General features: G+C 45.7%; 1 protein-coding gene across 1 annotated transcript; it reads right to left on the bottom strand.

The window, feature by feature from the left end:
* Positions 1-3537: 3537 nt before the first annotated feature.
* LOC118299215 (solute carrier family 25 member 36-A-like) lies at positions 3538-15573 on the bottom strand. Its single transcript, XM_035622739.2, has 7 exons — positions 15077-15573; positions 12982-13146; positions 11765-11842; positions 10177-10277; positions 8107-8173; positions 7607-7896; positions 3538-7516 (listed from the first exon to the last, which is right to left on the bottom strand). The coding sequence occupies exons 1-7, from the start codon at positions 15115-15117 to the stop codon at positions 7323-7325; spliced, it is 936 nt and encodes a 311-aa protein (XP_035478632.1). The 5' UTR covers positions 15118-15573; the 3' UTR covers positions 3538-7322.
* Between the last annotated feature and the right edge of the window lie 756 nt (positions 15574-16329).

Raw genomic sequence — 16329 nt, 5'->3', positions numbered from 1 at the left:
CTCTCTTCCCTGCCCCGCCTCTCTCTATCCAGTTCCTCTCGTGTCACGACGTCTTCATCCTGTGGGTCTCTTTTCTTTCTCTCTCCCTGGACCTGGGCCTGCGGAGCCGGCAGTCAAACAGTGTCGCTGAATCACCACGAGCGAGGACTTCTGCCCGTCAGGAAAGGGAGAGGGCAGCAGTTTGTCTCTAGACTTGGCGGAGCTTCCATTTGTTGATGTGAGTGTGTGTGTGTGTGTGTGTGTGTGAGGGACAAAAGATGTCCCCTGGATTCCCCCAGGCCTGTGTGCCCCCCCCTCCTCCTCACAGCCGACCCCAGTTGGCGGTGGGTTCAGTCGGCTGCCAGAGTTAACCGTCCTCATGTGTTTTGTGGACGTTAGAAAAATTCTAGTCGCCAAACAGATTTGTTCATCCTTTCTGTGTTGCATGGTGTGTATACGATCTACCCTCTCTCGCTACTTTTATCAAAGGACCAGTTTGACATGCAGGGGGGGAAAACACTCATTTGCTTTCTGGCGAGGGAGTTGAGAGGATTGATACCCTTCTCATGTCTGTTAATTAAATGTGGAGCTGGGGCCTGCGGACGGTTACAGCCTGGCCGCTCTGCAGGAGCAGGAGGCAGGAGGAAGCACGGCTCCGTCCAAACGTAGACACACCAGTCCTCCGTCTCCGTTTTTTCGTCTCTCACACGATTGACACATGCTTGCAGGTGCGGTTTCCCACTTTGACAGCGAAGCGTGTGCGTGTGTGAGAACCGGTTGTCTCAAAAGAAGTCGAGAGCCGATTTTCCAGGCTGCAGAGGATTTTTTCCTCCTCCTCTGTGTGAAGTGAAGCCAGCCGGTGACTCACCTGCAGGGCGGACTCAGACCGCAGGCACCGCCGCCGAGAGGACCTTGCGAATGCCGGCGGAGGTCAGGGCGAGCCGTGTGCACAGGCACAATGAAGGACGCACAGAGTGTGTGAGAAAAATTGGGCCCGCGCAGTTTTGCTGTTGCACATACGAGGACCGCAGCGGGAGATTGTCCGAGGTCAGCCGCGGTCACGACGGAAGGAGAATTTCAGGAACACTCAAGGCGAGGCGGCGGCGCCTTTTTGTTCAGCGTCCACTCGCCCGCTGCGAGCGACCCGGTGAATCTCTCTGCCCAAACCAGCTGGCTGGCGGGAAAAACTTCTGTCTTCTCACATGCGGCGCCTCCAGAGATGTTCAGGAACATGTCGGTAAAGAAGCTTGCATTGCATTATGGGAAATGTGGCTCCACCCTTTTTCCGAGCTTGATGCTTGCTGAGGGCTCAAACTCAGCGCGTCGTCTCGGCCTCGGCTCGGAATCTCTCTCTTACAAGTTAAAGCCCCAGTGTGAAATGTCTGTAATTTTTCTGGCGGCATCTGGTGGTAAAGTTGCAAACCGCATCCAGCTGAGCGAGCGACAGGGGACACTTCATGGAGCGGCAGATTTCATTTCCGGTTTCTGGCAGTGCTGCAAATTGAACGCAAACATTTTGCGCAACAGCCGTGTTCAACGCGACGCAGCAAACACGGCCACCGGACGTAACTCTGGTATTTATATTTAACTCACTCAGAGTCGACGAGGAAACATCGGTTCTTCGTTGCAGGATATTATACATATGTGAACACAAAGTTATGGACAATATATTCAATTTCTACGTTCTTCTAAATCCTACTCCACTGCAGCTTTGATGAAAGTGAGACAGCAAGCGTCAAACCAAGAGCGTAGAGAAAAGCGAGAAGACTGATCTGTACGTAAAAATCAATCTTTCCAGACACAGATCAGTGTCCAGATTCAAACCAGACAACAGAACTTTCTGTCTTTCTTCACCCTCCACTCCGGCCCAGAGGTAAACAAGGTGCCATGTCATCACACACCCCGCCGCTGCTGCTGCCGCCGTTTCTCAGCGTCCCCCCAGAAGCTCCATTGACAAGCACAGAGGCACGGCCAACACCCGGGGGCGCTCTGTATTATTTTCTAGAACACTGGCGTCTCGGGGCAGATGGCAGCGGAGCATTGTTTTCGCCCGAACACATTCCTCCTTCGGTGCACGTGGTGTCTGACTCAGCCGCCGCCTCCTCCTGCTGCGGCTGCCGTAATGTGACGACGGTGATGATGATGTGATGCTGTTGTTTCAAGGCCAGGAAACGAGCGGGGAATTAGGTAAAGTGTGTTCTTCAGCCGAGGGCTAAGTGTCATCGTCCACCTGCTGCGTGGCGTCAGTGGATTTTTCTGCTTCGGTTGGCAGAGTTGACACGTAACCGGCAGAATGATTTCGTGTCACAACTGTGTTTTGCGGGGCGGGGTGCGATTTCCTTTCACCCCCCCCCCCCCCTCCATCTTCTGGATTGAGCAGTCAGGCAGCAGCAGGCTGCCAGCTCTCAGTATCTGCTCCATTGAGCTGATGATGTGCTGGAAGACGTGATCAATACTGCCACCTGGTGGCTGGAAATGCACTTACGTCAAGTGTATCCTTCAGTTTTGACTCTTTAGTGCACACCTCCATCACCACATCGGTCCGTACTGTGTAGCAGAACATGGCATTTGTCACCCGGCCAAATTAAACTGATGTGTCGGAAGTTGTCGACCCAACATGGCGCCGTACGAGTGGCAGCCGGTTACAGTAGCTCTTCTTGTGTAAAATGTGTATGTCTTTTATAGCGTCTTCTTCTAATTTATTGTACTTTATTGTATATTTTGCTATATTTTATCATGTACCTCGTCCCTGATGCCTTTGACTCTTGCTGCTGTAACAAGTGAATTTCCTCAGCGTGGGATTAATTAAGTCTTGTCTTATCTTGATATTAATGTCATTACTGTAAAAATACCATCAACGCCACCAAAATGATATACATTTATTATCGGTAAAACCAAGGCAGTAAAATGTTCTCGTCTTGTTGAGACATACAGTGACCAAATTATGTCTTCACGTCTTTTTTTCTAGTTGACTCACCTGTCTGGTTTTCCTTATATGTAATGGTGATATAAAAAAAAAAATTAAGTTTGTAATAAAAAAATGCCACAGTAAAACACCTCAATTGACAAAAGTAATTCTTTAGAATAAAAAACTAAACATGTAAATGTATGTACTCTGAACTGAGCAGCGTGACCTCTTCTGCGAGGGGTCATGACGATTCGGCACTTTTTTATGGCATGAAATAAGAATTTAAAAAAACCAAAATTACTGGGAAAATGAACACTTGCAACTCCGTCAAATGACAGACATCATGTTTGAGAAACATTTATTTAACGTGATGTGCTTTAATCTTTTAGTTTGGTTCATTTGCTAACATGGAGGGGGCGGGGTTTATGACCTACACTGCAGCCAGCCACCAGGGGGCGATCAAGACGATTTGGCTTCATTTTGAAGGAGCGGTTCATTTTTTGGGAATAAAAGCTATTTGTACTCACATATTTGAATATCGTGTGCAAAATATAAGATATGAATTAGAGAATCTCACCGTTCTGAGAATCAGGATTTTCATTTGTGTTGCAAAAGAAACTTGACGAAAACAAAAACTCTCGGGACACTCGTTCACTTGCACTCTTTCCATTTTATTGACTTTCTGTTTCAGAAAAACAGGAACGAGAGAATGCATAGACTGAGCCTCAGTCCTGATCGGCTCACCGATGACATGGGAAAAACAAAACAAAGGGAGAGACAAGAAAAGGCAACAATTTATTTAAGAAGATAAAAACAACACTGTTTGCAGCTGTTCTGAGTGCATACGTACTCCTATGGTCTCTGGCACACAAATCACAGCTGAACGACATACGATTGTCATTTAAGCTCTCACACACGCGCACACACACACACACACGATACTGTCGAGGGAAGAATGCCTCATCTGACAAAAAACAGACAGTGATGCATAGACATTCACAATTAGAAAAGGTCAGTTCACCAAATAACTTATTTTTTTTGACTCCAGGTTTTGAAGCATCAGAGCTGAACGGACTTTTTAAGAGTTGGTGGGTCTCACAGAAGTGGGGCAAATAAATCTCAACTGCGCGAGCGCCACAAACAAAACTCATTTCACTTTGGACTGAGAGGAAGCAAACAGATATTCCCATAACCTGGAAATATAAACCATATGCACGGCCGAATGCCACTAAACATAAGAGAGAAACTGTTTGTCTGGTGGAAGGATTGGACGTGGGGAAAGAAAGAAGCAAAAGAAATTTGCGGCGGATGCGAACAAAGATGGTGGATGAGGGACATTTTTTTAAAATTCACTTTCTTTTCAGTCGTTTTCAGACACGAACTCTGGAAAATGTCCAGAAGATTTCGAGTGGACATTTTGGTGCACGTGTGAAGAACGAAGAGGGAGACAGTCAGACGCTTTCCCACCAACAGGAACATTTCCAGAACATTCAGGCGAGGGGGCGGCGACAGGGTACGGAGCGCCCACTCGCTCCTCCACAGATTTCCCTGCCGTCATCTGAAAGCTGCTAAACATTGAGTTTTTGGGACATTTTTATTGGATTTCTCAGGGAATCACTCATGGATCTTGGTGTTAAAAGGGGCCTGATGCAATTTAGTGCAGCTTGATCGAAATTGAACGGCCGCGTGGGCGCTGGTAGAGGTCATGAGCGCCACAGGGCGACATTCTATTGTTTTCCATGTTATTTGGGTAAACTGACCCTTTCGCTTGGTAACGTCAACTCACACTATCCGTCCTGTTGTAAACCCGTGGGTGTGAAAGCCAGCACCGTGACAAACACGTCCAGTCACCGTGGAGACTCACATCTACCTACATGCACAGTGTGCTGACAGCACTGTCTGCAGGCTATTAGGATTGGTACCATGAAGCTAATCTAATGCATCGTGTGTGTGTGTGTGTGTGTGTGTGTGTGTGTGTGTGTGTGTGTGTGTGTGTGTGTGTGTGTGTGTGTGTGTGTGTGTGTGTGTGTGTGTGTGTGTGTGTGTGTGTGTGTGTGTGTGTGTGTGTGTGTGTTGTAAAACTGTTCACATTGAGGATCACACCAGTCATTTTACTGGGGAGAAAAAAACGCACCTGAAGGAAACACATCGAAGCCGTTGCTGCAATCTCAAGAAAAAAAAAAAGGGCCCAGAGAGAGGGAGAACAGCCCACCGGCAGATTACACCAGAGATTAAACCTCCCCGCCGCACAGCAGCACGCCGAACTGGAGCAGCGAGGGTGTGTCTGGACTGCGTGCGGCGAAAAGCCACGCCCCCTTTCAGGCTTGGAAAACGCAGTCATGTATCATGTGATGACTTACGGAAGGTTAAGTTACTTCTGTGGTCGTTAGGGAAACTGAGGTCACAGAAAAGAACACTGCTTTAGTCACTTGATTAAGTTTGAAACAAAAAAAAGGGTATCCAGAGAGCAAGCACTTTTCTGTTCCATGAGGAAATCCACACGCACATGGAACACTGACGAACATTTAGAAGAAACGGGTGGAAACGCACAGTTTTGATTTCTTACATGACAAATGAACAAGGGGAAGGAATCAGGAAAACACTTTCACCTTCGCCAAGGACGTTACGTTTTCACCCGTCCGCTCGCTTGTTTTTCTCAGCAGGATTACGCAGACTACTTTACGGATTTCCACAAACTTGGGGGAAGGACGGGACACGGGCCGAGAAAGAGCCCATGACATTTTGGTGTGGATCCAGACAAAGGGGCTGAACATTTTTTCCAGCAAATAATACATGGATCTTGCTGTATATTTGGTTTCCATGAGTGTGTGCAATTTGCTGCAGATCCAAATAAAAAGCTGGATCTAGTGGATTTTAATTTAAGTTTCATAAGGAGACTGTTGGTTTCTTATATATCTCAACTGAACAATGGGAAGGAATCAAGAAAACTGTTTTATTATTGGTTGTTTTATTTTTCTAAACATGTCTATGTTTAACTAATGTGCATTTTTGAGAGGCATCCCAGGCCACTTCCTCCACATGCTGCTTTATAAACGAAACACGTTTTCACGGAACAAAACTCACGAGGATTGTCCCCGACTGGATAACAAGCCTGGACAAAAAAAACAAAAAAACAAAACAACAAAGAGACGAAGAGTCTCGAGAAAGACACTGAAAAGTGCAATAAGAACAAACACCATCGTTTGCATCTATCAACATTCCATTTAGTTAAAAATGTGTTAATTATATTCTTTTTTTTTTGTGTGTTAAATTCACAATATGGGTCAGTGTTTTACTTAAAGGTTATTCCTCCTCGTTTATTTACATTCCAGTAGTTAGAAGAAGAGTGGATTATATAATCTGGGTTTAGTTTGGTCTGTGTGAACCTCAGCGGTAGCAGGGGGGTCACGACGTCACGTCACGATGCCGACTTGTGATGATAAGACGCCAATGGTGGGAGTTTGTAGAGGGACGAGGAGTAAATCACGACCAGTGTTTGACCGGATAAAAACCTTTTAGTGTCTCAGGTTGATGTCAGTCCACTTGAAATCGCACCAACGCCAGTGAACAACTACATCTCTACATCCTTTGTTGTAACGGGTTGACCAGAGCTCCACCTCCTCCTCCTCCTACAGCCTACGTCCTGTCCCTCCTCCTCCTCCTCCTCCTCCTTCTTCCCTCCCTCTCTCTCTCGCTTCTGTTCATTATTCCTCAACAAGCTAAAGCACTGAATTCTCCTTGTCCTCACCAACTGCTCGGCCCTCGTCAGCTCACGACTCGAGGTCTGGGCCTCGGGGGATGAAAGGACAAAAAATGCACGACACGAGTTAGACATTTTGAAAAACTGACTGTCAGCATGAGAAGCAAATCTTCAGCTGGAGAGGATCTTTCGTCCTCTATTTCATAAGGATTGGAATTACTGTGTTTCGGAATATGCTGGATCTCTGGGGCTTTCTTACCACGTAAATATAAGCAAGGGGAGAAAAAGGGGAGGAATAAAAATAAAACTAGGGGAAACTGTTACTTTGCCCAGATCCCAGAACCGACGCAAGGATCTTTTTTCGATCCTCCTCCTTGTGCCAAACCCTCAGGTTATAAAACAAAAACTCCCAACTCATTTTCAACCACCGCTCGCGTCGCTGAGACGGTGGTCGCCGCCCCTGTCCTCTTCTGGTGAGGCGGTTGTGCAAACTGGTGTGCAGTTGCTCTCGATTGTCTTTTTTCCATCTCCGAACAGGGGCAGGGTTACATATACTGTCTGTCTGTCTGACGGAAGATGTGTGTGGGTGTGGGTGTGGTGTGTGTGTGTGTGTGTGTGTGTGTGTGTGTGTGTGTGTGTGTGTGTGTGTGTGTGTGTGTGTGTGTTTGTGTGTGTTTGTGTGTGTGTGTGTGGGGGGGGGGGGGGGGGGGGGGGGGGGTGTTGGCGGCACGGGGCTTAACCGTTCATCAGATAGACCACCAACTCGTAGGTGCACATCATGATGGCGGTGTTGGGGATCTGTCGTACCAGGTGGGTGATGAGGCCGCGGTACAAGGCGCGGTATCCCTCCTCTTTGGGAACTGTCCTTAGAGTCTGGAAGAAAGAGCGATACTTGGTGCCTTCCTCGCGTAGCCTGGTGCGGATCACCTCTGCGAGGGGAAGAAGAAAGGTGGACAACGTTAAAAGAAAGTGGGCAGCTAAGGCAGCCTGAGTTAGCGTATTGCTCATCGGACTCTCACCATGAGGATAAGCGATAGTTGTGGCACAGGTCTTGGAGGTGGCGGCGGCCAGCATCATCCCCACAAAGTCGGAAGCGTCCCTGGACACCTCCTCTTCCTCGTCCATGTTCTGCAGCGCCTTGGCCTCCAGGAGGCGACGCTTGATGTTTTCGTAGATCACAAAGTGGATCACAGTCTCTGAGATGCCGGCGTAGGACGCCGACATTCCCCTGTAGAAGCCTCGCAGGCCGTCGGTCTGATAAACCCGCCGCATGCACTCGTACGCACTCATCCTGTGCTCGCCGCGATTCCTGAGAACAAACGGGGGAAAAAGACACAAGGCACATATTACATGGACGAAATCTAGAACAGCTGCATATTACACAATAATGACAATAACCACTTATTCCGGCTTGTTTTACAAATAAAGGCCCTTTAAAGTAAAGATAAAATGAAATAGAAATCTGTGGAAGTCATTAAGAAGGTCACAGAATCTTGAATGTACATAGCGTCGTGTTCACCTCGCGTCCAGCTGTAGGCGAGTCTTTATGAGCCATATTGGATTTGTTGCCGTAATCGCTGTAAAACCTGCGGGGAAGAAAAAAATAAATGAATGACAGGATCACGTTTTTGTTTGTAATCTAGAAATGTGTCGAGCTGCCTGTGCCACAGAAAAATGTCCTCACACTCAAACTCTAACATAAGACACAAATGATGATGTGTTCATGTAGGGGTGGGCGGTGTCTCGAATATATCCGATGTATCGTGCTTGTTGCACATGAGATGTATTAAATGACGTAAAATGTTGTTAAGGCGCCGGCATAAAATTGTCCAATTAGAAACCATTAATGACTATCATTAAGATTAAAGAATTTTTTAATACAGACATAGGTTTTAGGGACGTCTAGAATCATTATACTGGTGTGATTGTATGCAGCAAAGGGTTAAATGGTGCATTTATGAAGTGCTTAAGAGGAGATTTCAAAAAATATATATATTTGAAATATTGCGATATATATATATCGTGTTACATTACAAAAATATATTGCTCAGAGAGCCGAGTGTGCGAGTAGGGGAGAAACAGAATGTCATAGAAAATATATATCTCATGCAAACAGTCAAAAAAGAAAAGAAAAAACTTTCTTCTTATCCAATGGCCTAGATGATAAGGGAGCAGAGGATAGAAGTGCATAGAGTGGAAGAGAACAAGCACATATACTGGAGATGGGGGGAAAAAAAAGAGAGAAAAGAAAAAGCACAGATCTGTGGTGAGTACTCACGCAGACCAAAGCAACTCCTCACAGATGCAGCGAGAGACCCCTGGTGGTGCGGGGGTCTCCTGCCCGTGCGAGAGGAGAGCTACGGTAGAGTAAAAGCCTAAAACAGACACAGGCTCGTGTGTAGCGGGATGACCGGCATGCAACCGTTTAACTTTTAGAAAACCCATTCCCACAGGATTCAACCCACCACATTCATGGAAAACATGACCGACAGGGAGAGCAGAAGAGACATGTTTGAAGAATACAGCTAAAGAAGACACAGTCATCAATACAGTAACAATAGCTAATAACTACAGAGCAAAACGTTATGTCTATCTTCCTAGCGACTGCACATCCTCTGTTAGCCACGGCAGCACTAATCTGTGCTGTGGGTTTCACGTGTCATTGCACACAGGCTGGATTCTTCACCGGACTGTCGACACCACCTCATCACCCTTGTCAGGTCGCGGTGACCACGACCGAGTTCTGGAAAAAGTCTTAGTCATACTGAGCTAAAAGTGTGTGTATGAGAGAGAGAGAGAGAGAGAGAGAGAGAGAGAGAGAGAGAGAGAGAGAGAGAGAGAGAGAGAGAGAGAGAGAGAGAGAGAGAGAGAGAGAGAGAGAGAGCTGCTCGTCTGACCTAACATTCCCAGCTGGATCACAATGACACAACGCCAGATAACGTTCCTCTCGACATACAAAGTATTTGAGAATGAAAAAGCGTCAGAGGGGCGACTCCACCGTATGCACCCTAATAAAGGCGACACTAACTTTTATATAATCAAATAATGCCATTTCGCACGGATCTATATAAGCTTTAGGTTGTGTCTACAGAAGGCCTGTCCCAATAATTACGTTATCGACTTATCATACAATACATGAATATAAACTCACTAACATTCTATATGTTTGCTTGTTGACATAACAGTGATTGTCAATTCAGCAAGTCTCGCTCCTACTTGTTGGTCTATAAAATGTCAGAGGGTATGGATTTCTTAATATTAGTAGTATTTTTCTAAAGGCACCATGTTGCTCGTTTCATCTGTGGCCTGAACACAAGGCTAAACTTTGGATAACATTTCTTTAACTAAACATCCTGAAGATTGGTAGCAGGTGAAGGTGAAGGAAAAACAGGTTTGTGGCTGACGGCAGCAGTTCAGCCCCTAATACGACACAAGCCTGTTCTAACGCAAACTATTCATCTCAGCTTCCCAGCGCTGGACCAGGTCCAGACCAGGTCCGTTTAACTCTTCAATTGCTCACTAGGTTACAACATGGTTAAATTAAAAGCACTGGTGCATATGGATCTGTAGCCTCAGACGTTTGGTTTACCTGCCATCCCGGCCGACACCATGTGTATCTGTGTGGAGTCGGGTTCCAACACACCGTTCAGTTTCTCTTTGGCGGTGGAGTAAGCAGCAAAGTAGATTGCTCTGTTGGGAGGTGAAAAAGAAAAGAAAGGTCAGTGCATGTTTCACCTGCATGAGGCTAAACTATTCATAAGTTATATTTTGGTGATTTGGTGTGAAGTTGATTAGTGTCAGCCAGCTGACAAATAAAACTGATTTAGATAAATGAGCCGTCTACACAAACCGGAGTAACAGCCCAAGATATTCCCCCTCCCCAGACTATGCCCGGGATTTAAGTGGGCTATGATACGTGTATATGGAGAAAGTAATTTCAGTTTAACTTGGTGGTGGTGGCAGTGGTCTGGCTTAACTATCTTCATTTAAATTAACCCCTTAACCCTATACCCTAACCCATTCCCCCGGAGTTACCTTATTTATGAAAAACACAAGGAAGTATAATCTGCACAGGAGAGATACAGTCGAGTTTAGCCTAAAATATATACATTTTGATGAATAAAACAACAACTCTGGACATTGAAATACAGGTTTATTTATGAAAAAAAGGGGGTATATTCTGGCCAAGTCCAGTTTATACCCCGGTGTTTAAAAAAGGCTAGCCCACTTATTTTTGTAAATTATTATCTCTGCAAAGAGGTTACGTTTTCAGAATTTGGTTTGTCTTTTTTATCACACTGTTGTTCTTCCGCAACGGAGATTATGGTTCCATGATCTGCATCGTTTTGTTGACTTTGCTATGACGCTTGATTGAATTGAAGGGGACTGTTGGGCCTTGGCAGAGCGATATTTGAGTCTTTATTTGATATCACTAGTTGAAGGTCATATGTTCTGCTTTTGCCTTTTCTCTCCTCGCATTAATTACACTGTGGAATGGGACGACCTGAATTATTCATACAATCATTAGTCAAAGACTCTTAATGATGCTCACAGCTCATCAATCTCATTATTACACACCGCTCGTCTGGGCAGTCATCTCTGAATCTGCGTCATAGTTTCAGAGGGACTCGTTGTCTTCGCCTTCCGCCGATCTGCACCAACATTTACTTTTCAAACGCAAACCAAACACTCTGCAGAATCTTAGCACTGGCACCTGCCTGCTGCAGCATTAACCACGGACCCTCGACCATTAGCCACCACTCTGCTCCCATCACTGCCACTGGGGGTAATTCAAGAGCCTGATGATCCCAACTGCAGTCAGCTAAGAGGATTTCCCAGACGTAGACACAAGACTGTTCTCAAAACGCTGCTGCCGTTGCCATGTTTCCCCAGAAAGCACATCTACAACCAGATCGGTGGTTACATAAGACATAGAAAGGCTATGACAAACGTTTAATTTCATTATTGCTGATCTGCTAAATATTTATTTGACTATTTTGACCAGTCGAGTATTTTCAGTTCCATTGAGGAATTAAAGAAATCCAACGACTGTTAGTTGATTAAGAATGTCTTTACTTAAGCACGGCACCAATAGCATCAAGGTCTTTCACATCGTACTCAGAAGTCTTACACAGCGTTAAGAATATGACGAGGATGTTAACGGCGGGTCATCGTACCTGGAAGGTGCCACGCCCACCAAGGTTGGTCCCAAGCCCCTGAAGAGTGAACGGGGTCCTTCTTTCTCCAGGATCAATCTAAAAAAACAAAACACACAAGACAAAAAAATCTCTGTCTAGTGCTTCCATGTTCTTGGCAGATTTTGTGTTTGAGGGTCCCAGAGGCATCGCAGGATGTTTCTTTGTGACCTTTACCCACCCACCAGGCTATGTAACAACCCTACAGGCACATTTAGGACGGACATAAAACAGTTATTAGTATATTATGATTCTATCACCGTTACATTCACACTCAAGCGTATTAATTATTAACAGCTGTCCAATATTTGTTCAATATAGTCAGTCGTTTTCCCAGATACTTTTGTACTGTCAGTTGGGACATTAAATACAACACTGAAATATTTCTTCCCCCCAGTTGAAAGAGTTGCCAAAATAAGTTGAGCTGCATGTTTTTTTCTTTTCTTCAAAAACATGAGATGATTTTTTAAAAAAAAGAAGAAAAAAAAAGGTAAAACTGGGACGAGGCCATCAAACACATTTCCCCCACAGCCCCCAAAGTCGGAAGAGCCAGTCATAACAGACACATTCAGTCATGAGAGCTCACAAATTCATGATCACGAGATAAAAAAGAAAAGTAAAAACAGTTGGATTGGTTATGACATTTATTTCCCGCCGGCCAAAGCGACTTAATGTGTGAGAGTGATGCTGTGGAGTAGAGTTACAGGGAGAGGTTGACGCTGCCGGGGGCAACGTGAGCCAGACCGACGCCACAGCAACATGGAGCCTGTTTGAGAACAAACCTTGACTCTTGAGCCAAACTTTTCTGAGAGATGGAAACATGAGCAACATGCAACAATCAGTCACAACGTCAAAACAGGCAAGTTCTTTTTTTTGATGTTGTGGCTGATAGATGTTTGTGAACAGTTCCACTCGCTTGGGTTAAAACTCAAACAATGGCCATGAGCTACAAGTGTTAACTGAGACTTACGGTGCGCTCAAACCAAATGAAAAGGAAATGGCTGCAGGATAATTTGCGTTTAGGCTACTAAACACAACCCACAAATATTTGCCCATTCTCTTTCTCATTGCACGAAAAATTTACTTTGCGGTTGCTGACAACGCACCATTGTGTATGTGTGATGTATATGAAGTACCCACTGCATGTGAGACATGGTAGTTGTGTGAGTGAGACGGTGATAAATGTTGTGGGTACCCACTTGAGACAGTGCATGGGACCTGGAGGGGCCACGCGGGCCACACTGGCCCCGTTGACGGTACTGAGCTGGACCTCAGACACATAGCGGGTGATGGAGGACGACTGCAGACGAGTCTTCACTACTTCTAGGGGACAGGTCAATATGGCTCCTACTGTGCCCCCACATCTGAAAGAAGGACAGGGATGGAGAAGGTGGACATGAGGTGGGGTAAGAAGCAATCTGCACTCTCGGCGAACAGACCGAAAACAAGTCTGAATCATCACAGCGTTATTTTCATGCATGAATTAATTAGACACTGGTGTGCAGAGGGGAATTCTGAAGCTCCCCGGCACGTAGACAAGAAATAACACAGTGTGGGAACAGCGAGGGCCGGTCAGGAATGCTTTGTGTTACTCAGGGAACGGCAGCAAGCTTCTACTCAGTGCAACACCACATTCCAAACTCACAGAAATTTGCTTTTTCATACAAGGAATATTCGAATAGAACTAAAGCACCACCTCCAAAAAGTTACTGTCTTTTTGGACGGTGACTTTTGAACCCAAAAAAATGAAGATTTGTACATGCTTCAAAACCTGAACTCATTAAAAAAAAAAAAGTTTTAAACACTTAGAAACTCGCACAACTGTGAGCCAGAATCTTTACACGTGCATAACTCGATACCTTTAAGTAGAAAATAGTCATAGCCGGCTTAAGTATTCCAGGAAAGCCACCCGCTAAGTGAGTGATGCACATAAATCTACATGGTATGGACATAAATAAACTGAATGTTTACTCAGCGAGACGGGGCCAGTGGTGTAGAAATATAAAGGGAGGACCGACACCATTTATATCTTTAGTTTGGGTTAAATTTCAAAACAGCACCGCACTTTTGCACAAGGGAAAGCATGCATGGATGAAGAGTCAGATTTGATCTCACACTCCGGTCCCTGGACAAAGGGCTATGGATTAATAACCACAAAATGTAATAATATCTGGAATAAGAACATTTTCATAAGCACTAGACACTAGAGCACAATTACTTTTATTGTAATTAGTTAGCGCAACAGCATGAGAGTAGTAAAGTGCTTATTAGCCTTGAGGGGAAATAATTTAGGGCTGCAGCTAACGATTATTTTCATTATCGATTAATCGGACAATCATTTTTCTGGATTGATCGATCAGTTGTTTGGGCCATGACAATGGTGAGAAATGTTTTTCGTGTTTCCCAAAATCCTGACATGATGTTTTGTGCACACACCACATATATTCAGTTCACCATCATAGAGGAGCAAAAGAAACAAGAAAGAATTCACATTTAAGAAGCTGAAATCAGAGAATTTTGACTTTTTTCATATAATAACGACTTGAACCGATTGATGGATTATCACAATGGTTTTGCGATTCATTTAGTTGTGGATTACTAATCAATGAACTGTTGCAGCTCAGTCAAACCGACGTGTCCTCTATTCCCCCGAGAGTCTGCCTGTCTGATCATCATCTGGTAGGAGCAGTAGTCTTCCCTGTTTCCTCCTCTGGGTCTGGAGATGAGCAGGACCGACCGGACTGGGCCGATCCCCACTGAGTCCACACGGTCCCCATGTTGCATCAGTCGCATCACTCACGAGTGTCTTGAAAAACACCGTTTTTTTCCCTCCGTGACCTTTGGCGGCACGTTCGCCCACGTTTGATTGGACACAGTCCCGAGTTGATCTTGAGCTTTGAGTTTCATATATATATATTTGTGTATATATATCTAATTAAAAAATGTAAACTGCACACATGCATAACAACGACCCCGGAACTGACTAAGTTATGCAAGACATTGTCATTCGTGCATTGAACATGTCATTGCGACGTGTGTGACATTGAGCTCGGCGCACATGCGTCTACACACGACAGGTTAGCTGATGCTAACTTCACGTTACGAGCCGCGCGCGCGCGCGCGCGCACACACACACACACACACACACACACACACACAATGTGTAAGTCGCACTCGGGCTAGTAGCGACGGTTAGCCCCCCGGGAGTGAGCAGCTAAGCTAGCTAGCTCCGGCGCTGACATCCAGTTGTGTGTGTGTGTGTGTGTGTGAGTGACACGGGGACAAGATACTCACCCTCCAGCAAACAGATGAACTAAAGTGTCTCGTTGACTCATTGTGTCTCATATTCGGGATCCGTCCACGGGACACCACACGGGGGACAGCGGGAGAAACACGGGTGGTGGGTGGGTGGCTGTGGGGGGTGATAGCGACCCCGATCTAGCAGGCAGATGATACTCGGTGCGTCTGTGATGTGTTGGAGGTCAGCTGGGAGGGAGAAAAACTCGACGGTATGTAACCGCTAACGTAGCTAGCTTGCGTTAGCTGCCCGAGCTAACGGGTTTCCGGCGGTAAAGGTCGACGTCGGAGCGACGGGTCTGCGGCGTCTCCGCTCCTGCGTAGCCGGACGAGACTCCACCATAGTCCGCGTGTGTTTTTTGAATGTCGGTGGATCGATCACCCGGTGTGGAAGCGATGACAGACAGCACACGCGTGGGGACACGACTCGGCCCGTGGCTCACGCTGACGCACCTCGGGCTCTCTGAGCGCAGGTCGCTGTGTTTATCGTCGAATGGGAAACCGCAAAACAGAGGCGCTGATTGGCTGGACGTGTCCCGTGGACCCGCCCAGCCACTACTCCTTCACGTGATCGCGCTCTTATTTTGAAGGGGGCAGATGAGACGCCGTCTCCCTCGGTCGATGGCGGGACTGAGGACTTTATTAGGGGGAGACAACATTCAATAAAGAAGAGTTTAGATTTGGGCATACTGGATTAAAGAGTACGCTTAATCTAATTGGAAAGGATGAAACTGGTATGAGCGAGGAATGCAATTGTCAAGAAACAGTAGAGCATGTCCTTATTTATTGTCCAAAATATCAGCAGAAAAGGCAGATTTTACAACATAAACTAGGAGAACACATCAAATTCTATAGTTAAAGAGATTATACAGATGAACTCAGGGCATGTGGGATATAGAGCAGTATTCATTTTCCTGGAAAAGACCGGAAATATTAGAAGAATATAGAGTAGTACATTTTTTTATTTTTTTATTTATTTTGTTTGTTCCACACTCAATTTCAGAAGGTGGCGGTAATGCACATCTAAAAGGTTGTTTGCCAACCATCATAAAAAAGGAAAAGAATAAGTAGAAGAACAAAGAAGAGCAGAGGAAATGAACAGGATGGAGTCTTTGACTCACCTTTGCGCAGGTTACGCAAGAAAATAAGTCTAAGTTGCTCAGTAAAATCTACCATGAATGGACGTAATGGCCAGGTCCAGCAGGGGGCGACTCCACTGGTTGCAAAACAGAAGTGAGTTTCTATAGAAG

This window comes from Scophthalmus maximus, chromosome 11, assembly GCF_022379125.1.
Source record: "Scophthalmus maximus strain ysfricsl-2021 chromosome 11, ASM2237912v1, whole genome shotgun sequence".
Taxonomy (NCBI): domain Eukaryota; kingdom Metazoa; phylum Chordata; class Actinopteri; order Pleuronectiformes; family Scophthalmidae; genus Scophthalmus; species Scophthalmus maximus.
This window is presented reverse-complemented; position numbering and strand designations above follow the sequence as displayed.

What these genes read in the sequence shown, in the direction of transcription:
- LOC118299215 (XM_035622739.2), bottom strand. Translation starts at nt 15,117, where the DNA reads ATGAGTCAACGAGACACTTTAGTTCATCTGTTTGCTGGAGG. An exon ending in GGTCCCATGCACTGTCTCAA is followed by an intron (nt 11,843 to 12,981) that starts GTGGGTACCCAC and finishes TTGTTTTTTTAG; the next exon opens with ATTGATCCTGGAGAAAGAAG. An exon ending in GTGGGCGTGGCACCTTCCAG is followed by an intron (nt 10,278 to 11,764) that starts GTACGATGACCC and finishes ACCTCCCAACAG; the next exon opens with AGCAATCTACTTTGCTGCTT.